Source organism: Takifugu flavidus, chromosome 11 (assembly GCF_003711565.1).
Source record: "Takifugu flavidus isolate HTHZ2018 chromosome 11, ASM371156v2, whole genome shotgun sequence".
In the NCBI taxonomy this organism is placed as follows: Eukaryota; Metazoa; Chordata; class Actinopteri; order Tetraodontiformes; family Tetraodontidae; genus Takifugu; species Takifugu flavidus.
Window position 1 is genome coordinate 15,430,917 of NC_079530.1, and position 26,852 is coordinate 15,457,768.

The 26,852-nt window shown below is 51.2% G+C and overlaps 1 protein-coding gene across 2 annotated transcripts in view; it reads right to left on the bottom strand.

Moving 5' to 3' along the window:
* lrmda (leucine rich melanocyte differentiation associated) overlaps positions 1–26,852 on the bottom strand; it is a 141,620-nt gene that overhangs the window by 26,997 nt on the left and 87,771 nt on the right. For both annotated transcript variants that reach the window (XM_057047193.1, XM_057047194.1), the window contains exons 3-5: positions 17,418–17,544; positions 16,079–16,218; positions 13,773–13,899 (exon numbers count right to left, since the gene is read on the bottom strand). In XM_057047193.1, the coding sequence (XP_056903173.1) occupies positions 13,773–13,899; positions 16,079–16,218; positions 17,418–17,544 (394 nt within the window). The remainder of the gene's footprint in view (positions 1–13,772; positions 13,900–16,078; positions 16,219–17,417; positions 17,545–26,852) is intronic.

The following is a 26,852-nucleotide window of genomic DNA, read 5'->3' on the forward strand; positions in this document are numbered from 1 at the left end:
TGGAAATCCGGCTTTGATTGCGCAATTCTAACAGAGCAGCCAGTTGTGAGGCGGATGTTTGACTGTCCGACTGCCTGGTGACGATCCAAGAATATATCAAACGCTGCTCTTCTTTAAAATCTCCTCATTTGTTGCTCTTCAGCGGAGGTTGTGTAACCGCGACGTCGGCCTTGTTCACTGTCAGTGTTTAACCTTTTCAGAGCGATGTCTGGGAGACCTTTGGTGGCCGCTGTGCAGCCGTCTGCAGGTTTTATGTCCCTCGCAAGAACTCATTAAACCCCCCCCTCCCCAACACAGACACGCACGCACACACCCCTCACACACACACACACACACACACGCAAACACACACACACACGCCACGGCGCCTCACCCATTGGAAACGCATTGACGGAAAGATGTTTCTTAAATTTGTCAGGCCGGTATTCCGAACCCGGAGGAGACACAGCAGCGTCGGCCAACAGGCGATAACCGACTTCACCTCCGTGTTTCTCTGACGCTGATGAAGGGAGATTTGAGGGTGAAACGTAAGATGACTTGTGGATCCGAACGGTGGGGAGAGCTGCGGAAAGATGAATGAGCTCCTCGGGATCGAGGGGAAAGCCGCTCTTTGTCCGCCGCTATTTACCAACAATGAGGATGATAATATCAATCAGCGGCCTGTCGGCAACCCAAGAGGCTTGTGAGGAGACCAAAGATTCTTTTAGAGCCCTTCAAAAGGACACGCTGAGGTACACGCCATTCGGGAGCAGGTAATGCTGTCAGAGTGTTCCAGGACCCGGCGCTCCGGTGATGAGTCAACCCGCCCGGGGCCCTTCCACGATCAAGGCCGGGAAAACTAAAGCTGACGGGTTAATGAGCTAGCAATCAGCACAGCGAGATGAGCGGCGCAGCACCGACACGTCGGCCCTCCGCCTGTCTGTGAAATATAGCGGTGGATAACGGATTTCCTCCCCCGGCCTTTAGCGGTGATGAGTGGGAGAAAACGCGCGGCGGCGGCGGCGGGGACGGTTCCGTGTAATTACTTTTGGCCATCTTTCAAAGCTTCCCCTCGCAGGAGAGAGATGTGTGACAACATTTGACAAGAAAGCCAACAAGCTTTCCATCCAGAATAATGGAATCCATCAGGATGAGGCAGACACACCTGTCTGGCTCTCAGAACAATGCCACACCGCCTATTTATTAGGTGCCAGAAAAGTTTATGTTTGTTCCCTGACAGTGACAGCAACTTGATCCTTTTTCATTTTTTTTTTTTTTTTTGGAAAGGGGGAGTTGAAGCTTTGGGGAGGAGACGGAGGAGGAGGGAAAGTCTGACTCACAGATTTCCTCCTCTGGCTGCTGCACAGTGAGTTCTCTTTCTTCCCGATAGCTGTCTGCTGTGAAGTCAGGAGACAAATAACAAAGACTGTCATTCTCCAGGAGCCTCTCACTAATTCTTCCGTCCCCCCCCCACCAAATGACACGTATTATATCCTTCTGACACCTGAAGTTCAGCACCATCTCCATCTCTCTGGGCTTTGCAGTGGGATGGCACATCCGGGGACACACACACCACTACTGATTATTAAGGCAACATCGGCTGCTGGTATCAGTCAGAACCCTTTTAGAGAATTGTAATTGCCCCCCCCCCCCAAAATAGACTTTTATTGTTCTACCTTGATTCAAAATATAAAAACCCAATTTCAAAAAATCCTGCCAGAGATTTGACGGCTGTCATCCCAGCAGTTAATAATTAGGCTTCCTCCTGCCACGGAACGCGGCGCCACGGCGACAAAAGCCAACGGCAGCCGAGGTGCCGGCGTATTAGAAATAGTCCGAGCGGATGATTAATGAGAGGGGCCATCTCGCATGCAGACAAAAGGCTGCCCGCACAGCTGCCTGCGCACAAAGAGGTCGGAACAAAACGGAACACGACGAGCCTTGTCCCTGGAAGAACTGAGGCGGAGTGGCGGGGGGGCGGGGGGGCACGGCAGGTAAATTTCCACTGACTGTTTAAAGACTTTATTTAACCTTCGAGCACGGTGGGGGGGCGCATGGACAGACTCTGTTATGGGTCTGGCCCGTTCCTTCTGTCGACCAAGAGGCGTACGAGCGGTACGAGGAGACAAAGTTGAAATTTGGGGATTTCAATGTTAGTTTTCCAATCTTTTTCCCCCGTTTCTATTTCCATCACGTGGTTTCTCACCGAGACGACTGGAGCACCGTCGCTGGTAATGCTACAATTTCCCATTCTGAAATCACATTCATCAAAGTAAAGTCAACAGGTAACAACAGCTGCAAATGTGTTTTTCTCCCAGCCCCACAAACAAACACGGATGCCTTATTCCTCCACCGGCCAACAATTATCTTGAATATTTGGATGCGAGTTTGCTCCGAGCAGGAATTTCCATTTGACGGGCTTTATTCTTCTCCTCCACTTTGCTGCTCCGGGTTGGCAGGGCTCTCAGTTGTCACAGCGTCTCCTTTTAATGCCCCTGACAGGGGGTTATTTGCTCCCATATATGTTTTCTCTCCAATTACACCATGGCAGGATGGAGGCTGCCAAACCACGCCGCAGAGACGATGATGGTCAGCTCTTTGACTAGTCCTTCCTGCCTCCTGCACTATATTTTTCATCTTTTTAGCTTCTATTAGAGAGGAGGACTCTCTCATTTATCTGTCCTTGCTCCAAAGTGTTGTTTAACACCTGAGAAACGGCACCATAATGGCTACCGCTATTCGGCAGGAACGGCAAAATTGGACGTTGGTCCTCAAATGACTGGCAAAAATACAAGAGCAGGGAAATATTGTGGAGGGGGAAAAGGCATATTTAGTAAAAAAAAAACAAAAAACAAGAAAGACACGACAGACAGCATTTGAGAAGAGTCTGACTCCAATTAATTGTCCACACAGACCGAGCAGCTGTAGCAGCACGAGCTGGGGGGGTTGGGGAAGGGGGGGGCGGTTTATTACCTCAGATTGTCTTAATTATGTCAAAGTGTTTCAACTTGCAAATTTAAGAAAAAGAGTGCGGCTGCACTCCATAACAGATTAATTCGAATAATTTGCTTTATTCTCTGTGGCTGTTTACAGCAATCAGGGTGATCAAAGACAAAGCGAAAGCGATACCAGGGGAGCGATATTTCAGATATACAAGATGCAAACCCGCCGAATCAATAGAGCAAACAGACAGCATTTGTGAGCATAGCTTAAAGCTAAGTGGGATGCCAAATGCAAAGGCTGCCATTGATAGCACAATGAAAAATGCATGATTTCAGAGAGAGAGCGCTCTTTTATCTACGAGGCACGATCAATAGTGGGAAGGGGTTATGGAATCAAAGTTGTTTTGCTGATGCGCTCGTTAACCGACACTCTTAAAAACATCTGAATGCAATTTCGCAGAACAAAGCGCGCGAAAAGACAATTGGAGGCGAGTAAGGTGAAGTTCTGTCGGATGATAAACTTTTTCGCATTCTGCGAGGCTGAGCGTCCGGGGCAGCGCCAGTCGGATCCATTTACCACTGACGAGCGCTACGCGCCCTCGATAACGGCTACAGGACAATCCAGGCAGATTTAGCGGGTTTTCTTCTGGAACACCAGAACTGTAGCGAGAGTTCTGCACGGGGCCCATCTGGAGATAACTGTGAGGTAACCTGAGCCTCGCCACAGGCCTGTGAGGAGGCCGAGGCAGACCCAGACCACTTGGGCAGCGCCTGCCTGGACCGGGTACGTGAAAGGAGACAGATCGCAGGAGAGAAAGGTGGTGGTGGTGGTGGTGGGGGGCAGAGAAACAGGGAGGCCAGAAAGTGAGACACACGAAAGAACAGGAGACGCACAGGGAGGGAAGCGCCAGAGAGAGCAGGGGCGATGAAAGTGACCGAGAGCCAATGACAGGTTGGAGACTCATCACACATCCGACCATAGAGGGACCCGGCGTTTAAGCTAACAGATAGCAATCGCAGCTATCACGGCGCGCTGAGGCTAACAGCTAGCAGCTACCCTGTCACCGCCACCTTCAGCAGCCCCGTGTTTTCATCCTCATATGCACGAGGCGGCACTGTGTCTTTTCTTCTGACGGAGATAAGATGTATAAATTATGAGCAGCTGACAGAGTCTACTTCAGCGCCCCCGGCGTCTCATCAATCACTAGCCTGTGTGTCAGCAGGTAACTGACGTGGCCCCCGGAGGCACAACCCCCTCTTTAGGTGTACGAGTGTCTTTGTGCACAAGGAAAATGGTTTGCAAGTGCGCAATTTGGCATCTGCACATGCATACGCGTGCGTACATATACGGTAGCTGGTGTGAAATGATGACTCAGCCTCGCTCAAGGAAGGAAAACAAAAATGACATGAACAGATTTCCTGGAGGTTTCTTGTGATTCCAGATTATCCGATGTTCCATTTTACTCTAAAAGAGGAATGTCAATACCATTAAGGAAAGGGCAAGCGCAGAGCTAGCTCGCCGGGTGGACTTTTGGAGCCCTGGAAATTCTGCGGTGGACCACCCAGTATGATTATTAGCACGGGCCATTTTCTACGGACCTCGGCTTCCCACGGCTCGCTGCGGCAGATAGACCCACAGGAACAATTTCCTTTTTGGTGCTAAATTTCTAATTAAACATGGCAACACTTGGGATTTTAACCCATTTTATTGCTGTAATAACAGGCTGCAGCTTGGATTACAGGGTAATTACAGAGCCTTAAAGGCAACGCACACCTTTCTCAGCCTCAATATTGAATTTGGGATCAGTTCATAATGCACAAAATAAACAACTCAAAAATTCAGTGAAATTTTCATCCCCCCTGACTGAATCGGTACCAGGCCTCAAAGCACACAGAGCAGAATTCCAGAATGTTTACGCAGACGTCCTAACGCAGACAGTGTTCGCTCGTGCATACAGTATTGATCCGCTGTCTGGGAGCCAAGTTGCAGGAGAGGAGGAGGCAGAAAAGTTTGTCTCCCTGCGGTATCGGGAGAAGCAGCTCATCTCAGCACCAAAGAGAGGGAGGGCTGTCATGTTCCGCGTGATGAGCTGAAAGACTAGAGGCGGCCCGGAACAGCGGGGTATTCCTTCCCCCATAAACAGACCTCTGAAAACAAACAGCTCCACCCCACAGAGAAGGAGATGGGACGGGGAGACAAGAGGGGAGGGCAGACAGGTGTCAGGGAAGAGTGACATCCGTGACAGAGGCCACTGAGAGGAGCTGGAGGAGATGAAGACGGGAGTCTTCATGAAAGGAGGAGACGCTCCGCGCTCTCCCGCCGTCTGCTCGCCTTCTTCGGGTTGGATTTTGGGACGTTGTGTTTTGCTGAGATGAAACGCACGTCGTGAATTGAGTGAATGCCGTCGGTTCGGACCACCGTGGCGTCAGCGGGGCCTTTGTTTTGAGGCGCTTCCGTCATGTGACGCGTTATCTCTGAGAGGGTGAAAGAAGACAAAAGCTGGGACGAGTGTGACGGCGTGTTAGGCCATGTGATCCACTGTCCAGTGGTGGCGGAGCTGCTGGTTCATCCTCAACACACTGGTGAGGCGAGCCCGAGCCGCCGCGGCCCGGCCCGGCCCGATTCTCACATTACCCCGAACACGTCACAGACACCGAGGTCGCCCGCTGACAGGCACAAACAGTGAGATCTCACAGCCTCCGCGCCCCACCCCGCTGCACAGAAGACGGCGTATCAGGTGATCCCAGGGGGGACTTTTATCGTTCCAGATTAAATTTCGGGGCTACGGGTGACAGTTATAGGTCCAATGAAATAAAAGATGTACTTTAGACAAGGCAGCCGGGTAATACAAGGTCACCAGCACCAGTCTGACGTGTCCTTCACCTCTGGGAGATGTATATCAACCCGAGTGTTAACTGAACCAGGCGAGCGCTGAAATAGAGCCGCACCATCCGTCCAACTGGTTTTGTTTGCCGAATGCTACCGAATTACCTCAGTTCCTGTGTTCAGTTCATCAGAGGTGACAAAACCACCATCTTGGGACGAGCCTCCTTCTGCCGAGGGAGACGATTAGATATCTGTGTCGCTCCAAATAATAAAAAACAAAAACGGTGGGTTGATAAAATCCGTCGCTAATCGCTGGAAGTCCACACAAACAGAGGACAGAACCTTAATTAAGCTCTCAGACATGATGAATACACCCAAGAATGCTGTTTAAGTGTCACTTGACCCCTCCCCCCAAAGGTGACCCCTGGTGCACCCGGGTCAGGGCTCACTCTTTCCCTTATTTGCCGTGCCGAGCAAGAATGTCCCCCCTCTCCGCTATTGTCTCAGCTTAATTTTCTCTCGTCTGCTGCCAAATTTTCTGCTTTTTCTCTTTCCATTCACGGTGTGAGAGGGGTGGTTTGGAAAAAAGGACTCTTCACCAGCAGAAAGCACGGCGACGAGTGGGTATTCACAGCGCCATGGCTGGGAAAATGGGGCTGCTGTGTCTGAAATGGGAACGGGAATGAGTGTGTGCGGATTTTTGGACACATGCATATGAGGGCACTTGAAACCTAGACAGGACAAAAGGACTTAAATAGCTTCTTTTATTTAGAAAATAAGTGATACGAGATGCACCAAATGGAACAAAAAGCTATCTTTTGCCGAGCGGTTGCAAAGGACACTTTGGAAACATCTTAATTTTCTTCCCTCCATATTATTTCTTTCAAAACATCATGACCTCTGGACAAATGCAGGGGAGGCTGATGTTATTAGAGCTGTCACTCCTGCTCCTGACAGACCTGAGCTGTTAAAGCGGCAGCTTTGACTGCTTAATCCTATGAAAAAACACTTGTTTTGTTAGCGGGGTGCTGGGGTCACACCCTTTTCTAACCTGCAGTGCTCCAACAGTCTTAGCCCCCCCAACCCAAACACGTCCCAGCCCTCATCGCTGGCCTTCAGACATCCAACCACCCGCATACACCAGCAACAAAGCCGGCGGTGTCGAGACTACCTGTCTCACCAGCAACCCCCCCCGACTGACCTGCAGATAGCCCTGGGGGAGATTAATTATAGAGGAGTCTGACTTGTTGAGTGAAAATAGACAGACGGGAGAGTGAGGGCAGAAACGATGCAGAGATGTTGTTACAGATGCTGTCACCTCCTGATCATGTCATCCTGCGCTACACTGAGGCAGCGCCGCGCTTACGCTCCATCAGCTTTGCCATTCATCTCTGGGGCTGCTGGTGTTGGACGCCGTGTGTGTGCGCGCGTGTGTGTGTGTGTGGGAGGGGATGTAAAAATGGCAACTTTTAATTTCCAACAGGGTTCAAGTTTTGGTCAGACCCCCACCGAGCTTCACGTTTTAGCAGATCCAAATGTGCCCTCAGCATCCCTGACGTGGTCGTCCTTCATCCAGAGATAAAACAAAGCTCAGCACACGCACGAGACGCTGCGTCCCTTTGATGCGGCTGCGCTTCTTATCAGAGCGCCAAAAAGGCTCCGTGATAAGAACGTACTTCTGTGCGGATGTTGCGTAGACGTCCGCAGAACAGCGAGCTGCCACCGTGTGATCACAGCGATCCGTCCAGACAAAGGGAAGCTCCTCTTTCGCATTACCGCCTCAGATTAGACGACGCGCGGCCATTTGAGTCGCCCGTCGCCTCGACAGCTCCCGTCTCTAATGGACCGAGTGGGATTTCGCAAACGGCGGCGCGAGGAGAGGTCAGCGCGTTTGAAGGTTAGTCCTGTCTGGGGAATCAAAATAAATACCATTCAGGTGCCGCGTCCTCTGTCAGGTGAGCGTCCTAATGACGCCAAGTTAACACATACTAAATAACAGCGCCTCCCCACGCGGTGACAGCCTCAGAAATAATTGACCAGCGTGCTCCAAACGGAGACGCAGCAGGCAGAGAATTCAATCCTGCAGCTGACAGAACCCATCGAGCGTCACTGGATTTTACATTATACACACAGCAATGTCAGGTCAGGGATGCGGCCTCCTGCTACTTATTCGCTACTGCGTCTACGAGGGCAATTTACCAGACTTTCCACAATATCATCTGCTTAACTAATGCAATGACGCCAGGAAGCCTCAGATTTATTTCCTGTCTAGATCACAATCAGACGTGCGCGGCGACCCGTATTGAGCTCACGTTCAATAACCTCTCGCAGCGCCGCCGACGTCTCTGACCCCAGACAAAGACGTCACGGCAGAAAAATACAGGATAAAAAAAAGAGAAATGTAACCTTCTTATGTTCGGAGGCTACCAGCAGTGTGTCATTTCATCCACAAGTTCCCATGTAAAACGTGTCGGCTGGAGGTGGGGCGGCGCGGCGTGAAAGCCCTCAGAGGGGGATCCATTATCCAAACGCCGTATACGGTGTCCTGTCATTTTGTTGTTGTACATGTGTAAATCATTCGCTTCCTGTCAAAGACCTCACCTCGGTAACGGGGTCACGGGGCAACGCGATCCCAGCGCAGACAAAGAGGAGTTTTACCTGAGCACGGCTCGCTACTGATGGTGACAAAGATGACAAAAGCTCGGTGTTGCTGCGGAGGCTGGGAGAGAGTGTGTGTGTGTGTGAGAGTGTGTGTGTGTCTGGAGGGGTGACAATAACAGGATTCCACTCCGACGCTACGGAGCTGCTCATTGTCCACAATGTGCAGCGGAGGTCTTCCTCGCCTTTCTTTTCTTCAGAACGCCGTGGCCTACGGTCGTCCCTACAATGACAGTCGGTGGAAACGCCGGCTTTCATTACACAAAGTATAAATAGTGTAATCTATCAGTGGTGCCAATCAGGATGATTGATTATGGGCTGTCGGGGAGGAGAGTGACATATTAGAAAAGTTTGGTTAACAATGCCTGTAGCTGGTGCTGGGCTGCTGCCACCCAGCCCGGTGATTAATGTGTTGTCAGCCTGTAATCCCACACCCACGCCTAATGAGGCAAGAATTTATCATCCCGGCAGAGTGGCAGATGTCAGGGGGAAAAGAATCCAAGTGGCCAGACACAATATACTTATACTAGCTCGCGCCTGACATGTGTGACAAGTCCTAAAAAGCACAAAGGAGGTCTGTGTAAGCACAAGTGGAAGTGGATGGACGTCCGGCTCTGGGCCCGACTCGCCATCAACCCCGGGTCACATGATCCTTGAGACGCTATGGCTACCCACCATTTTGACTTCTGAAACGCTACTTGGGCATAATTGAACAGAGATCACAACCTCTCAATGTTCATTAACTTGTTTTTAAGTCTTGCATAGGCAGCGAGGGAGCCTAAACAACAATAAAATAATCGGAATTAAGGCCGCGCTGCCTCTGGTGGGGGCGCATGACGACCTGCTTCAAAGGAAACCTAGAAACGCCGGCGCCACAATGGTGATTAATGCGCACTATCAACATCCGCTAGAGACGGGCCAAGGAAGAGCTGATCCCGGGAAGAGATATAAAGTTAGCACGTGTGTGTGGGGCTGGGTGTGAGAAGGAGGGCTTTTTTTTCAACAAACACAACACTAAGCTAGCTGTCTCTCTTTAGGCTAGCAGCATCGTTCCGTCACAAAAGGGACCGAACAGGAGGATTAACCGATCGGGCTGATAGACAAATGCACTGGGAGTGCAGGAGAGGCTGAAAGCATCAGTTGATTAGAGGTGTAACCGAGGGAACATCGCTGCCACCATCTTTCTGTAAAAAGGACCGCCGAGTTGCTTTCTAGAGATATTTTATATCTGTGCCGCTCTGAAGAAGATGGAATTCTGTTCCACGTGCTTTTATTTTAGGGATTCTAAAAACCAAATTAGAAAAGTTCAGAAAACTTGCTTGGGGCGACTCATTAAGGCTGAGCTGAGCTGGTCGCCACGTGGCTGATTCGGTGTCGTGGACGTGCTGATGAAAACACAGGTCCGGAGGGAAAAACCCCCCGAAGAAACGTGACTTCAGCGCGTTTCATTTCCCCCAGCGAGAATGACGTGACACGCGGGTCACACGCCACACGTCTCCGGACTTTGAAGGAGGTAATAAATCAATCCCGGCTCTTTTTACTCACAATTAATTACGCTTTAACATTTGACAGCGTGTTTATGATACGTAAGGCCTGAGTGATTTATGTGGACGGCGTGAGTCACTCCACCCAAAGCGCCGCTGCGTTCTGAGCTGCTAACCGCCGTCTGACCTCCCGGCTGTAGCTGCCGGAGCGCTCGGAGCCGGACAGGCCCCACTAGTCCTGATCCTGGCACCCAGAAAAAGACCGACTCTATCTGACGATCCGACGACATCTGGGATGCTATCTGAGGAATTGAAGGTCATGAAGGTCAACTTTCTACAAGCCAATAATGGATTAAAAATCAATAAATTGGAGGATATATTTGAGATGATGTGTCTAATGCCTGATCATCTACATCAGGGCATCCTCATGTATTAATAATTTGCATTTTTATTGGTTTTATACAGAAGTTGTGAATGAAACTCTAAAATGTAAAACAAAAGTGAAAGGTTGCCAGAGAGGAAACCACACTGAAGGGGGGGTCGCGTTGGTGTATACAGCCTGTAGAGAACTTGAGTGAATTATAGAGGACTGTATAAAAATGTAGCTAGGAAATATGGAATGCAGCGCAGCAGCGATTGGTGGTAAAATATGAACCTGCTCCCACAACAGTCGACATTTCCTCCCCCGGCTGAAACTCTAATCTTTGAGTTCCCTCTGAGGGCAGATTTTAGTTTATTTTTTTCCAGCAAAGTGATTCAGCAAACGCAGCGAAAGCACGTTCAAAAAGCGCTATATTGCGAGCTGTTTGTTATGTTTGAGAGCTTCGGTGAGCTCGTAGATCTCAGGCACAGACGTGAACACAGTACTTTATAGGATCGGAGGCTGTCACAACGCCCCTTTGCCCCCTCCTGAAGCGCCGATTGGAAAACAACTCCAAAAAGTCCACCAAAATAAGGGCAGGGCAGGAAAAATACTCCTGATTCGGACATAAAATGGAGCAGAGCAGCTGTGGAGTCAAACAGGCTGGAGCTGGAGGTAGAACAAAGGCACCTGAAAGGATCCAGGAGGACTTGTCCTGGCTCTGTCATTGTTAATTCCCTTGAAGAACCGTTACTGTCTGCAGGCACTCAGGGACCCTGAGTGATTTACATGATGCGTAGAAGAATGGAGGGATACAATTAAGCAAAATGAAAGCTGAATCTATAGAAAGTGACATTCCAGGAACAGTTCAACTGGAGCAGCGTCTCCCTCATAGCCGTGTCTCTACCCTGCGTCCATCCTCTGTCCACTTTCTCGTGTCCTTCCTCCAGGACAGCGCGTGCTGTCAGAACACTGTGGCAGACGCCGCCTGTTTAATCCCAGGGTTCGACAGCCAAAGTGAGCCTAAAGTGGACCGCATCCATTTTCCAAAAAGCTGCTCAGCACAGTCAGGGCGTCTCTGCGCGCTCTGACGCCGTTTCATCCCGTGACCTCTGCGTCCTCGCAGAGAATTATCACATTATAGCATTCCAGCACGCCCGATTTCCCAAAATACCGCTCAAGGCTTTTCCACCCGACGGTGCTAAAAACTGGCCCCACTTCTTTAACTCCAGGTTATTCTATATTCTCTCCCTCTCCTTTCTCATCTGTTGCACCTAATTTTGGCGTGGATGGTGGTCCTATGGGCTCAGAAGAGAGAAGATGTCACGCTTCTGGTGCTGTTCCCCTGAAGAATCCAAAGCTAGTGAAGAAGTAACAGAACGGAGCGTTCTCAGGGCAGACAAACCATGGAAGGTGGTGGTATAGAACCATGGTCTGGTCATAGCAGAAGGTGCCAGGACACGTTCAGAGCACTGCCGAGGTCCCCTTGAGCAAAGCTACCGAACCCACAAATGCTCAGGGTGCTGCGATAAACCGCCACCTCATGCAGGCGTGGTCCCGCCTTCGTGGGCTCACCAACTGGCCATCCAGCCTCTCCTCTTGCTTCACGCAACACGGAAAACATCGCAAATGCAGGAAAGTTCTGGCGCTCGGATCGCCCTTGAGGCCGCGGCGGCTTTTATCTGAAGCGCGTGGCGACACTCAGCGCCGTGCCGCGATGGAGGGAGTGAAAAGAAGTCGGATCTGCGGTCGCAATCCACGCCAGTGGGACTCGGCAGAGGTCCTGGAAGTTCAGAGCTGTCTCCCCATTAAGTGTTCCGGTATGTGCATCATGCTGTGGGAATGATGCGATGGTGGGAGCTGACGCGGATTTCAGTGCTTCTGTGTCACACCGAGGGAAAAAGACACGTTTTTACTTCCTGTTGGCGCTCTTTCCAATACTTTTGCTAATTGAGACTCAAATTGTGGCCGAGGAGACAGCGAGGCGACTAATTAGCGTCCTCTGTAATGAAGCGACTTGCAGACGGCGTCCTAGGAGCGACCGTTGCGAGCAACACCCTGCTGCACCAGACATAAAAGCAAACACAGATATCTAATTACGCCATCATCTCTCCTCGCTCCGCCGCGCCGTCGCGGTCGCACCGTTAATTGGAGGCTCGCACTATTGGTGAGCTCGCAATCGCTCGCGTGATGTGGACGCTTAGAGGCGGGGGGGGCGCTCGCGGAAGCTGACACATCACATCTCGCCGGACTGGAGACAAACGTTGGGGGAACGCCGCTGGGAAGTCTGCAGGCCCGGGGCCGGGGACGCGTCCTGAGGACGGATAATTAAATCACGCCCTCATTGAGGAGTAATGGAGAATAATAAGGAAGTGTGGACAGGACGGCAAAAAAACTGTGCTCAGGCGCAGAAGGGAGCGAGCGGTGGGGGGTCGACACACTCTCATCAAAGCTGCAACCCTTTGCTTTGCATAGGGAATAAATAATTACATACAGCCTGGTTCAAAGCCACAAAGACACATAAACACACATCATGTCATCCAGAATCAGTTTTCCCCCCCTTTAATCTTGAAGCTGCGGTGACAAAGGCAAACATTTCATTTTCCCTGACAGCCTATGTAAATAATATCTCATAAAGCGACTTCACCCTGCCAACAAGCATCGCAGAGGTCCTGCGTTTCTTTTTATATAAAGTGGGTGAGCGATGTTTTCATTCCTCTTCCCTCTGTCGCGTAAACACGCCAGAGTGAGGTTAAGCTTTCGCAGTGTTTCGCTTGCTCACATGCCACCTGCACCTAGAATCAAGAGGAGAGCGCGGCGATAAAAGACTGCCTGCGACTGTGCGTGTTCACCACGTGCGCTCTCAGATCCGACATTGTTTCGCCTGCTTCTGATTTGTCGTCGGACACGTTTTCTGCGGCAAATGCGCCTTAATGTGGCCAAACTTAGCCGCTTCAAAGAGTAAATTATGACCTTACAATTGAAACGGATGAAATCCCAGCAAAGGGGAAGAGACAGAGGGAGAGAAGCCCCCCCCCCCCGCCACCTGGATCCTGACCCCTGAAACCTCATTGAACAACACAGGAAGGAATAAGTGCATTGGCTCAGGATAACTAAGTGATTGTGCGCGACGTGTACGTGAGCTGTCGCTACAATTGCTAACCACGTCAGAACAGTGGGCTGACAGCCGCCCGTCGCCTTTGATCAGGGGCTAGGGCACGTCTCACACACACGCACACACACACACCACACACACACACACACACACACACACACACACACACACACACTTTAGGCAATAGGAAAGAAAGACTCCATTCAGAGGAGTCGTGTGTCCGGACCTGTGTAAAGGCAGCCTGACAGCCAAACATGCATGGGAAGAAAGGGAGGATAAGAATAACCCTACGGGGGAAAAGGGTGAAAAGGCGGAAGGGGATAAATGTGAGGAATCCTGTCAATAGTTGGGAGGGAATAATGCTTCTGCAAACAGGTTAAAACACACAGAGCGGGGCTCCACTTACACCCTCCGTCTTGGGTTTGACCACCTTCATGAAGGCTCCTCTGGTTCTGGCCTCAGTCACTTCTCTTCTGGTCACTTTTCTGCTGTCCAGAAACTTCAGGTGGGGCAGCTTGTGCAGAACAAAATACCTGGAAGACAACAACAACAACAACAAAGGGGTCCATAAACCAGCCCGTTAATCGGAGGGAGCATGTAAACTGTGATATTAGCATCAAACTGACACATTTTCCAATATGTAAATGTGCACATCAACTTTAAAAGAGACCATGTTTACAGAGATTTATTTAGATGCAGATTTAATGGCAATATTTCCTTGTATATAACAATGTTCAAAGCTGATAAGAATAAGTAGGACGTATAAATAGCATGAAAGGAGATAGAGGCTGTCTGCCAGAGCTGTCAGTCTGGCAGCGTCACACATATCTCCCCAAGCTTTCACACACACTCCGTCTTTCATTGGGAGGCAGGGAAACGTCAAAAGATAATGGCTGGAATACACAGATGACAACAGATTCTTTAACAGGCGGGCGAGGACAGACGAAGTGGTGCACCGGGACTGAGCCGGGAGCTGGGGGGGGGGGGGGGCGAGACCTGTGCGCAAAGAGCCGTGACAAATTGATGACGGCGATGGCGGTGAGGGGAGATGGCAAAAGACCGTGTCAACTTTTCAACACCTGAGGATTAGAAGGAGGGGGGGGGGGGGGGCTGCGTTTGCTGACACCGCACAAATAACGACACATCGCTGCGGAGTCGAAGGAGAAAAAGTTCTGGGATTTAAAGGCACTAAAAGAATTCCAGTTTAATGCACCTCCTCACTGGTGACGCTAAGCCCAGGTGACCCCCCCCATCCCAGAGGGACTTTATATGGGGCACATTCATGATGAAATGTGAAGATGCCCTTGGGAGAAGGACTTTCTCCATAGGTAACCCACCATCGCAGGGGTCAGAGCAGAGGTCAAGGCTCTGTCAGCCAGGAGGGATATTAATGATTCGGGATGGGGGGGGCTCATGGGTGTAAACTCTAACCACGATAGAGATGCAAAACTGGATCTTTGATATAGTTTATAACTTATTCATGTTTCTTTTATTCCACAAAACGAATCAGTTAATATATTGTTCTGAGACGTCTCCCTGCCCACAGATCATAAAATTAAACGGCCTAATTGGAGCTCGTTAGCTCTCTGGCTCATAATTCTGCTACATCATCACCAGAAGACTGTACCGATGAGAAACAACCCAGTTTTCTGCCAATAACTTTTCCACCTCGTGCGCACGTTCTCCCTCAAAAGAGACCCAAACCTCCGCTAACGTCCCTGCAGAACAAAGAAAGCCCAGAGAGACGCTCCGTCCCCGATGTAACGATCTCCATGAGCACAACAGCACATTAGCTCAGCTGTGGTTATTGCAGCGCCCCACGCTGACCACGGAGCAAAGGCGTGGAAAACAAAGAGCAGGACAGCGTTTGACCTCCCCAAAGACGGCACCGTACGCCGCGAACAAACACTGTTTCTATGTCATTGCACTAATTGGGGCAGCGCTGAAACACGCCAGGGTGTTTCACTTGAGAGACCGCGGGCTCCTGAGGCGCCGGGCTGGGTATTTATTGCCCAAGGCCAGTGCTGTCACGACCTGCGCGCAGCCTAACCTTGTCAGACACGGAATCTGCATCGCGCTCAAATTGATGTTTTACTATGTGACAGATTATGAATATTACATTACAGGACCCTAGACAATGTCAGTCAAAACAGGAGAGCACCCCCCCACCGCGTGAGGGGGGGTGGGGTGGGGTGAGGGATAGAAAGGGGAGGGAAAACAAGACACGGACAAGAGAGATTATTCAAGAAAGGCATTGGTGGTAAATGATTAATAGGCAACGGTGAGTCAGAAACAAGCACTTAAGGCTAAAACAGACAAAAGAGAGTGTGTGTTTCGCCTTTTATCGCATTTCATGTAAAAGAGCCTGACAAATGGTGGTCATATTGCATGGCTGGAGGCCCCTCTTGATGTTTAATGCATCGTCTGCTCTGGTACGGCAGGGTAGTAAACACTCATTTGTGGCGGTGACTAGTCACACATGAAATCCATTTTGCAGAGTGGAGTGTAGAGGAGCCGGTTGACAAAGCTTTTAGAGCGGTGCGGTTCAAGTCTGGCCTGCCTGGCGCAACGTCGGGAGACTGCATGTTAAAAAAGGAACATCTCCGCATCCATTACGTACAAAAAGCCCCCGCTCGGAACAGTAGCGGACCTGTCAGGCTGACGGCCGGCGCTCAGACACACACTCAACAGCAAACATCCCTCTGAGCAGACCTGTATCTCTGGTAGTCGTCCTCGTCCTTATCCGGGCTGACCAGCTGGTTGGGGCAGGCCTCGTTCCCCAGCAGGCTCAGGTACTGCAGCGACGGGGTCGCATCAGCCAAGTGTTCCAGCAGACCCTCGATATCAGTCAGGTGTCAAAGGGCGGATGTCAAGGACCCGGCGCTGTTAATTACATTAGCATTTAGCGCCCGCACGGCCCCCTCCCTGGCCTGTCTGCGCTAAAACGCCTCGCTGTCAGATTTCCTGAGGTGTTCAAAGGGGTCTAGTCACCGGCTTTGTGAGGCCGGGAAGACAGACGGGCAATTTAAAGGTGCGGGCTTTGGCATATCGTAGCGACGCCATTTGGCTGCTACTTTCTCTCGCTGTCTTTCAATACCTCGGTGGTCGGGCGCGGAACAGTGACAAAATGATGGATGCCCTGCGGTTCAAAGAGTGCGTGCTTCCCAGAGCCGTTCTGTGGAAAACTTTTTACGAAATGTGGAAAAAAACCAAAAAACAAACAGCCCCTAAAGCGGCCGCATTCATCACTAATACATTCGCTCGGAAAGCTGAGCCCCAAAGTGTCAAAATAGGAGCGCGCTAATGCGGCGCTGCCGCCTGAAAGTGGCACCGCGCCACGACAGGATGTACATAATTGGCCTATTAGCATGTGCCGACCACTTCACAACCAGCAGCACACAGTCCCAGACGCACACTTCAAGGAGCCCCCGTTTTTTAGGGCTGGAGTCTGGAAGCGCGTGCGCGAACGTGCACCAGGGAGCAGGAAAACAGGACACAATGCTAAACCTGTTCCGAAGCGCACCGGGGGAAGTTTTCCCCACATTTTCATCCGACCCCTCGTCTCAACTCCGGGGCGCCCGCGCTCCTTTTTACGTGTTCACCTCGGTGGAACGTGCACAACCGTAAAGGCGAGCTATTCTTTCTTAATATCGTTTGACACAGGAGGCTGTGCTAAAAGCCCGATCAGAGCGGCTGTTAAGCTCCTCATCATTTAAAATAACTATTAACACCCAACAGCACACTGGTGGCACGGCGCCATCCTTCATTTTTGGAGGGAAACAACAAAACACTTCGACCCCTTTTATAAATAGCAGTTTAAAAGACACGTTCCTGCTTTGTTGACTCTAATCTCTGATTCCACTAGAGGTCCCTGTGGTTCAGAATCTAACCCCATGTGGAGCTGTGCGACGACTCTCTTTTGAAACGCACGGCGCTCAAGGCGACGTTAGGAACGCTTCCTTTTGTGATTATAAATAAAATAAAGTGATTGCTCCTCTGCCGGCGCCATTACTCAACAGACTGCCAGCGGAGAAGGAGCACCGAAGGATATTTGGTTCTTGTTGAGCGTCAGGGTGTGGAGGTTGGCCAGCCGGGGCAAGCGGAGGTCGTTTCCCAGCAGATTGTTGTCGACCACCAGCTCCTCCAGCTCGGCGAAGGGTCGGAGGCCGGCCAGCGACCTGCAACGATAAGGCGACAGCAGAAGCGTTACGGCTCGGAATCTGCTCAGCTGCTTGTGCAGGAATAAATATTCCAGCCGCTCTCTTTCATACGCGGGGAGGGTGCGAGCCCGGGCCTGTCAGGGAAGTGAATGACAAGAATTAGTGGTGCTGAGCTCTCCTGGCATGGCGAGGCATCCTTCAGCGGCTGGCAGGATGAGGGATGGGGGTCACTTGTGAGTAGCCAGGATTCTAAACAAAAGGCTTCAGAAACGCGGCGGGCAGGATGAATTTGTCAATGTCTTGTGCCTTGAGGCGCCCAGTTTCGCCTGACCCTAACCCTCCATTCCCAAGACAAATCACTCTGTCACAGTTCACCTTCACTCCCCAGACACAAATTTAACTTGTCATCCATCATTTTCACAGAGGAACCAGAATACACTCACAATCACAGACGGAAGGGAAACTTTTTTTCCCTTCTCTCTTCCCCCCAACCGCGCTACGCCAGGAGAACGCTGGGATTCCGACATCAAAGACCTATTTTCCAACCCCCTCTTTGGCTTTTCCGCTTCTTTTTATGGTGCAGCACAAATACAGGTGAAGGGTCATCTCAACGGCTCCCCCCCTCCGCACGCAGGCGCATTCACACGGGCGGGGAAATGATGGAGGCTGGTGTTTGGTGAAAGGTTAGCGCTCCGAACAGTTCAAGTCTAGGAGGGCAGCGAGTGCTCTGAATAGCAACGCGAGTCATGCTAACATGCTAACAACTTGAGGCAAACAGGCTTCCAAACTGCTCAAGATTGAACTTTTTATTCAAAATCCTGTATGTTTCCAGATTTAAATCAGGCCTCACACTAGGCAAATGCAACATCTTTACCCTGGGGTAGTATTACCGGTACACTGAAGTCACAAATGTGAAGACTGATTGGAAGAAGAATAATGAAAATGGGTCCGGCGCACATTGGCCATGAAACCCTGAACCTAAAAAAAAAGCTTGAAAAATAAAAATGTCCTTTATTAGTGCAGGCTCCAACTCTGGTGTTCTGTTTCCAAAGACACTCTGCAAACACACATACTATAGCAGCTTGCTAGCAGCTAGCTCACGCACACGCTAAGGCGATAGCCGTCACCCTCAGATCGGATCATTAGTAGATGGGATTAAACAAATTAATACAGTGTCACCACTGGTGTTCATTATTATAACAAGTCTTAGCCAGGTTCCAGGCTACTCCACTAGTACAGACTGGAAAAAGAAGTTAAAAGATCCAGATGAGTAGAAAATTACATCAATAAACAGCAATGGCAGAAGAAAAACTGGTACCGTAGAATGGAACTTGACAAAGACTGTAAACTACCCATACACAGACTCAGTCAAGGGATTAGACAGGAAACACTTGACATTTAAGCCAAACACTGGAGAAATTCCCGGTACGCCTTTGCACATTTAATGTATTTCTTTTTCATTAAAAGCAATCAGCAGCCAGAAAAATGAAAATAAAGGGGCGTGCAGCTCTGTAGTAGAGCCCAGAGGTGTTCCATAAAAATGGTGATTAGGAATGAAAACGTGTGTCTGTTTGTCAACCCTGCAAACACTGACGGAGAACTCTGGACATGCAATTAAACAGCCAGTACATTTGTTTTCAAATGTGCGGTTCGGTGCAATTGTGCAGCGTAATTGGAGAAACATTATTGCGTTTTCTGGGAACATAAGTTGGCAACCGCCGCCACCTGCGTGTGTGTGTGCGCACATGTGTGCGCGTGTGTGTGATGGGCTGCCGTCCTGTGGGTTATGTTATTAGCTGCTCGGTTAAAGGGAGCCTCGTGGCGCAGGGGGGAGCCTTATTAATTGTTGTTTTCATGTCACCACTGCTGTGTGCACTGGCTGATTTAATCAGTTAAATTCACAGCCAGGGGAGCAACCCAGTCCCATCCAGCATTAACTAGAGTGCCGGGATTGAACTCCTAATACTCTCCAGCTCTGTGCTCCCCTCGCAGATTAACCGAGCTGCTTTTATAGCTTTTCATAAGCTTTCCAGTTTTAACGCGCGGCTCGGAAAACTAACAAAGTTTAATCACTGCAGGAAAAGTCTCAGTTGTTATCTTCCAGCGCAGGAGTAGCAGCAACGCTAACCCAACAGATGCAACATCTACCGCCCTGTAGCATCATTTGCTAGCGTATCCCTGATGGAAGCGTTCACTCATCGTGCATATTTAGACAAGATCTGCAAATGCTTTCTTAAGCCTTTAACTAGCAAGACAGAGGAGGAGCGAGCGCGGCCGAGGGAGGGGTAGCTTTAACGAGGTGAAGCCATGAAGCCTCTCCTTGTTAACATAATTATGATCAGCCTCATTGTCAGAGCTAATACCTCACGTCTTAACGCTTTGACTAGCACTTAGCCCGCGCGAGCCTTGCCATCACGCATCATATGGTCCCCTGCTCCCGCATTTGCGCGTGCGAAACTTGTGGATGCGTGCTGAAATCTTCATTATCGGCTGAGCACACAGCAAGTTCAACCAGCAAGTCAGCACATTAAGTGAGGGGAGGATGTGAGGAATCAGACAAGGACATCGGAGAGGAGACGCCGACCCGGGGAGCCGCCCGGCTGGATCGATACACTAATACTAATGCAGGCGCAGTGATTGATAAACCAGTGCTGACAACAGGGGGAAGAAAACTCTCGACTGTTATTGGCTGAAGTGTCAGTCACTCCTGCCAATGCTGTGTGCTCGTGTCATGTCACATATCCTCAGGCAACACCGGGAAAAATGGAGAACGGCAGCCTCGGCTCCTTTACAGCCTCCTCTAATGTCTGCTGCCACACAGAAGACGCGGATTTGAGAAGCTCCGGAGATGATAATGTATGCATGAGTGACAGGCTGCTGCCGGGGAGCCACGAGGTCCCAGTCGTGGAGAAAAGGAGCCTGAAAAGCTCCGTTTTCCCGCGGAAGGCCTTCCGCCCCCCCCATCTCAAGATGGCGTCCAGTTCTGGAGGCAACAGATGGATGTTTGATGGATGGACCAATACTGGGACCATGATGGTCTTCTTCTGCATAATGGAGTCTCCAGTGATCGCCCGCCTGGGTGAGATACTGTCATAAATATGGCAGAAACCCGGAGTGTGGACCCACTTTAATCACCATAATAGAGAATGAAGCCTGAGGAGGGGGAATATAGAGCCTTATTTAGGCCAAAAACGGTCAAGAAATATTCTGGGGGGGGGGTTGGATGTTAGAGATGTGCCCCAGAGAGCCAATAAATCATCGATTTGCTAATCTTCCTCTGGAAACAGGAGCTCTTTAAAGACCATATTTTAAGAATCAGGACGAATTCGGATTCAGAAATGATGTTTATGATGTTTAGAGTGAAATTGCATCACTTCCTCCCGCCGCAGAAACACAAATAAACATCAAACAAACACCATCAGGATTAGCTGCTGCTAAATAAGCCGACGTTATCTGTGAAGCAAATGAATGCCCTGCAACCCCTGGAGCCCCCCCCCCCCTCCAGTCTCCCTCCCACCTCCACGCGGCGTTGATCGGGTCTGTTCCGGCGCTCTCCCCTCCAGCTACGTCCCGTGGGCCTGCACGGGGCCCCGTGCACGCATCTCTGGTGGGGATGCTGAATTAAACTGTCATTATCTGTCTCTATCCCCCCACAACTCCCCCCCCTCCTGCCTTTAGACGGCCCCCCTCCCAGTGTGGCACCTCTCCCTGTATTGCCAGGCCTCAGGTGGCAGTCATTTAAAGATCACACTTCCAGGACACACGCCGCCCTCCCTGAATACATGTCAATTCACACATGGGAAGAGGATTACACGTCTCCTCCCAGGCAGCCGTAAATTACTATTAATGGCGATGCAAATCATTAGGGTGCATTTGGCGCCGCCAGCGGATCGCTTCTTTATGCCCATTTGCTCTTAATCTGTTTTGAATATCGTGCGTGCGCTCTCCTGACAGGCCGCGTGGAAAAGCGGCGCCCTCCTCAGAGCCGTCAGCTGATAGCGGCACGTCGGATTGAACTTTGCACGCGCTTACATCATCCGCAAACGGAGGGAAATAATTCGGGGCGAGCGCTAAACAAACGCCGGTCGGGAGCGATGGGCGCCGGGCGATCGGCGGCGTCCCGCGCTAACGAAGCCTGAGAGCACGGCTGATTGCATCCCTCACGTTATGGGAGGTTATTAGGGGAGGGTTGAGAACGTCTGCGGCGCGGCGCGGCGCCGTGCTGGATGGTTAACGCCACTTCCTGCGCGTTTGAATGATCGCACCACTGTGGATCCCGCTGCGCGCCTGTTACGCGCCTCCCCCGTGGATCTTCCCGCTGAGTGTGTGAGGTTAATATTCTCTCTCGGTGTCATTAGCGCTGGCGGAGTGGGAGAGAGGACTGTGAAGCAGACAGGGACTGAGTGGAACGTCTCTCACACACCCTCACACACACCCTCACACACCTTCCCGACCAAAGCAAAGGCGCTGCACAGAGGTCAGTGTCACCTGGCCTCACGCTTCCTGTTCAAGCTGCAACCCTCGTCTGATTAACGACCCGGGATCAGCCCTTGGTGCTGGTTAAGGACTGGACAGACATTCCCGTCAAGCCCGGCCTCATTAACCCTGCGTGACCCCGGATGATATCCAAGCCTCGGCGACGAAGCGACTGAGGTGGGAGGAATGAAAGGGACGGGCAGGACACTCCTGCTCTGTCCCCGTCCCCTCTGAGGGAGGGCAGGACACTCCTGCTCTGTCCCCGTCCCCTCCGAGGGACAGGCAGGACATTCGTGCTCCGTCCCCGTTCCCTCTGAGGGACAGGCAGGACACTCGTACTCCATCCCCTCTGAGGGAGGGCAGGACACTCCTGCTCTGTCCCCGTCCCCTCTGAGGGACGGGCAGGACACTCGTACTCCGTCCCCGTCCCCTCTGAGGGAGGGCAGGACACTCGTGCTCCGTCCCCGTCCACTCTGAGGGAGGCAGGACACTCCTGCTCCAACCCGTCCCCTCTGAGGGACAGGCAGGACACTCCTGCTCCGTCCCCGTCCCCTCTGAGGGACAGGCAGGACACTCCTGCTCCGTCCCCGTTCCCTCTGAGGGACAGGCAGGACACTCGTACTCCGTCCCCGTTCCCTCTGAGGGAGGGCAGGACACTCCTGCTCCAACCCGTCCCCTCTGAGGGACAGGCAGGACACTCCTGCTCCGTCCCCGTCCCCTCTGAGGGAGGGCAGGACACTCCTGCTCCGTCCCCGTCCCCTCTGAGGGAGGGCAGGACACTCGTGCTCCGTCCCCGTCCTGTGACCATGCATCGCGTGAACTGTCCACATTAGAAGATTAGTTGTCCATGCACCTGACAAACGCCCTCGTCCCTCAGTGAGCAGGAGGTGAAAATCAATTCCCTGATGGCGTCTCCGTCTCCCAGGACATCGGCGCGGCGCAAACAAGCGCAGGCAGGATTTCACACATCGTGCACGGCCTCACACGTCTCCGCGTGCGTAATACTGTAAAATTACAGTGACAGGGTCAACCAGCCGTGCCTTATTTTGATAAGTGTGCTTCCCATTAAACGCTGAGCTTTCGTAACATCCAGCAGCAGCGCGTGGTGCTGGCGAGTCAAAGAGAAGCGCGCCGGCGCTCCTGCAATAAAACAAACCATTAAATAATAGATTCTGCAATCTGCGAGGGGAAGAATCTCCCAGAGTGCCGTCTGCGCGTTGGCTCTGTCATTACAGTGTTCAGGCTCAGCGCCTGTCAACATCAGCCTGAGAGGGGGGAGCCGTCCCGCATTACGTTTGAGTGAGTTCAACTGTCAACTGCCAGCCATTTGTATGCCTCAGCATCCACCTAATAGCAAATAATCACTACCCTGCGCTCTCTTCGTGGCGAATGATCGATGTTGTCTTGAAGTCTGATGGATGACCCTGCCACGGCGATGTCCAGGCACGCATTAAAAACCACCTCGATGAAATGCCTGTCAGTCTGATGAAGCCGCCGGCGCGGGGGCGCGCCCGCGCCGCCGCTCCAAAGATGGAGGAAAGCGAGGCGAGCGGAGGAATGCCGGCGTGCAGCGAGACGCGGAGCGAGTCGGGTTACCTGACAGGGCCTGTGGCGTGATGGCTGCTACAGGTAGACTACCCGAGCACCATCTGGGATGCCTTTTTCCTCTTCCCCTCCCTCCGTCCGGTACACAACCCCCCCCCCCCCCCCCATCCCCGTTACCCCTCCACGCTCAGATTAAAACGCACGGTGCCGCAATCTTTGATCTCACACTCGATGACACAAACCCTTTCGGGCCTCTACGTTTTCCCTGCAAAGGTAATTAGTGCTAATTAAAAAGTTTCAAAAGCAGTGGAGTTGATGCTACTGCCAGCACCCTCCATCAGACCCCCCCCCCCCCCACACACACACACACACACACAGGACGAGGGGATGCATGTGTCAGCCGTGTCCCCGCCCCTTCACTGTAAACAGATCCCACAACCAGCTGACACCAGTCAGCCTCCAACGTCTTCTTTCTTCCTCTCTTTTAGAGTAACAGGAGGGAATGTGGGGGCCCAGCAGGGGGTCTACCTGGTGCTGGAGCGCCCGCGCGCTGCAGGAGAGCGTGTAATGACAAATGTAAGAGCCGCACAGCTCACATTTGGAACAGGTGTAGCCTTTAATTGGGAAATGCTGGCTTGGGGGAAGCTTGTAAACACGGAGTAATTAACTTAATAAGGGATGAAGTTTGCTGGAAACATCAGAGCAGGAAAACAGATCACTCACTTTTGACCCGAATCACCACGAGAAAGGACTTCAAATTCCCAAAGATAAACACGCTCCCCGTTTGGCAAGAGTCCATCCATTTCAGGTAAAGACACGTGTTCTCTGGGTCTAATTGTACCATCATTCATTCACCGGGCTGTCTCACTGCTTTCACCAAACCATTATTATGATATAATTAGCAGCCTTTCTAGCATATTATTAAGTGGCTTGCTGAGTGTCAGGTGCAGAGACGTCTCCGAAAAGACGCAGTGGCGTGCAGAGAGAGGAAGGAAAAAAGCCCAGTATTCATTCACAGTGTTTCAAAAGATAATTATATAATCCCAGCATGGGAAGCAAGTGCAAACGTGATAATTAGACAAGTATTCCTGCCAATTAAAACATGAAACTCTGCGTGCCCCCCCCGTGACAGATAGCTTCACGCACATCCATGTATGAAATAATCTGATTATATTAGGTGTGTCGTATCATAATGAAGACGCAGCGGCGAGGAGCTGCGGTGCTGTTTGCAGCTTTATTTACTCCGTTTTGGAGCCGTTTGGGTCCTAATAACCAGTTTAGCTGATTGACGCCTTCGTGGCGCCAATAAGAAAAAAAGCTGAGTAATGAAGCCGTTATTGATTTGACCTTTTGGAACCGGCGCCGTTGTTGTCCTACCCGGCGGAGGGAGATAATAGAACGCATCGCCGCACAAAGCGTTTCCAAAGTGAACGCCATCATTTTGGTTTAAACGGTATATTTTGGGCGACACCTCCGTCGATGCGTAATTGGCATTAGCCGAGCGTGTTTATCACTCAGCCGGAGACGCAGACAGATGCGCCGCTTTGATGGGGCGACAGTCAGACGGGGAAGAAAATAGAACAGAGAATCGACTGTTGCGCTGTCACTTCAGCTTTGTGTCACAAACTTGAGCATCAATGTGCACAATTAGAAACAGCACACAGGACGGAATCAGGGCTCCCGCTCCAAGATGGCCGACGCAGCAGCGAAACGCACACTTTCTTTTTAGTTGATGACGACTGGGAAAAATCCACCAAGGTCAGGAGAGTCCACGTGATGGTCCACACCCCCCCCTGAAGACCCTGAGGACCACCGTCCTGTGTGGGGCGTCTGTCTTCTCAACACTGCCGCTGCGTAGTTTCCTGTCATGATAGGCTAAATGGGTCTGAGCAAAAGGATATTTGCCCAGTGAAAACTGTGGTGCTGAGAATAATAAAACCCTCCCCCCCCCTCCCCCCCCCCCCCCCATGTCTCACCACTGGCCCATTACCTTTACATAGAGGGGCTCATTAAAGGAGGCAACTTGAGTCAAATCTTTCTGTAATTCCACAGAGGTGAATTGCTGTCAACATCATTAACCGTCACTTGGCCAGCCCTCTTCAGTACTTATGAGGTGTTCTTTATTGTGTAATGATCCGAACCCCTTCTCAGAGGACGTACCACCCAGGCAGCTGAAGAACACGCTGCAGAGCCGGCCTGGACGCGGCTGTCTGCTCGGCCTTGAACGGAACGTTTTATCCTGCTTTTAGCTTAGCAGGTAGCACTTGAGCTAAGTAGACCCAAACGGCTCACGGCAGGGAGGGATAATTGTCCGGGCTCAGGCTCTCTTTCAGGCCGCTTTACTGCGCCCAGATGTAATTGTGTCAACTTCTCCGCAAACTTCTACCCGTTTTCTGCCCTTACTGGTCTCATATAGCTCCCAGATCTCACGAGGCCAATGGCCAGAGTGGCTGCATGTCTAATTACAGTGAGAGCTGCACTGCTTGTCATGCTAGATGCCCTCCGAGTCGTGAAAGAAGCCTCCTTTGTGCCCCCGCCATTGTGCTTCCCCTGGTGCTTAGTATCATGCTATGAGATGTCCCCCAGGCCTTGTGTTTGGGGGGGAGCCTCTTTTGTGCAGCCACCATTGTGTGTCCCCAGCGCTGAACCCCTGCTAGGTAGGAACACAGACAAAGTGCAGCAGGGGGATGCGTCTCAGGACCCTTAGACCTACAGTAAATCTTCAGACAATTACGACAAACAAAAAACGGCCGCTGCGCCGCACTGAAGCTAGTCGAGGAAAAGCAGATGAATAAGCAACATCAATTACCGAGGCTCTGACCTGCAGGCCCCCACACCATGGCACACATTTCACACCAAATCGCCCCAGATTGAAGTTGACACTGCTGGAGTGGAAACACTGACCCCTCACAAGGCCGGCGCTTCAAACCTAAGAACAGAGAGATGCTGGGAGGACTGACAAACCACATAGAGCAAGGCCAACATGGAAGGGGAAAAGGAGGAGGGGGATCTCTTTTTTTTTTTTTTTAAAGACCTGCATAATGGGCCCTAGTTTGTTTCAAAGTGAGACAAAATGGCTCAATTTGAGCACTTAGGCCATCGAATTAGCCTAGCTGAGGTACAAGAGGAACATGTGAGGGGACAACCGCATCAAGACCCTGAGAAGAAGCCCGTAGGAGGAACAAAGCTGGGTGTCCAACAGGCTTACCAGTGAACCTGAGCAGGACTGGACCTTCTTTAAAAGTTGCTTTAGCCTCCCATCATTACCCCTGAAAAGTGCTGGTTCCTCTGAAGCCTTTTTACTC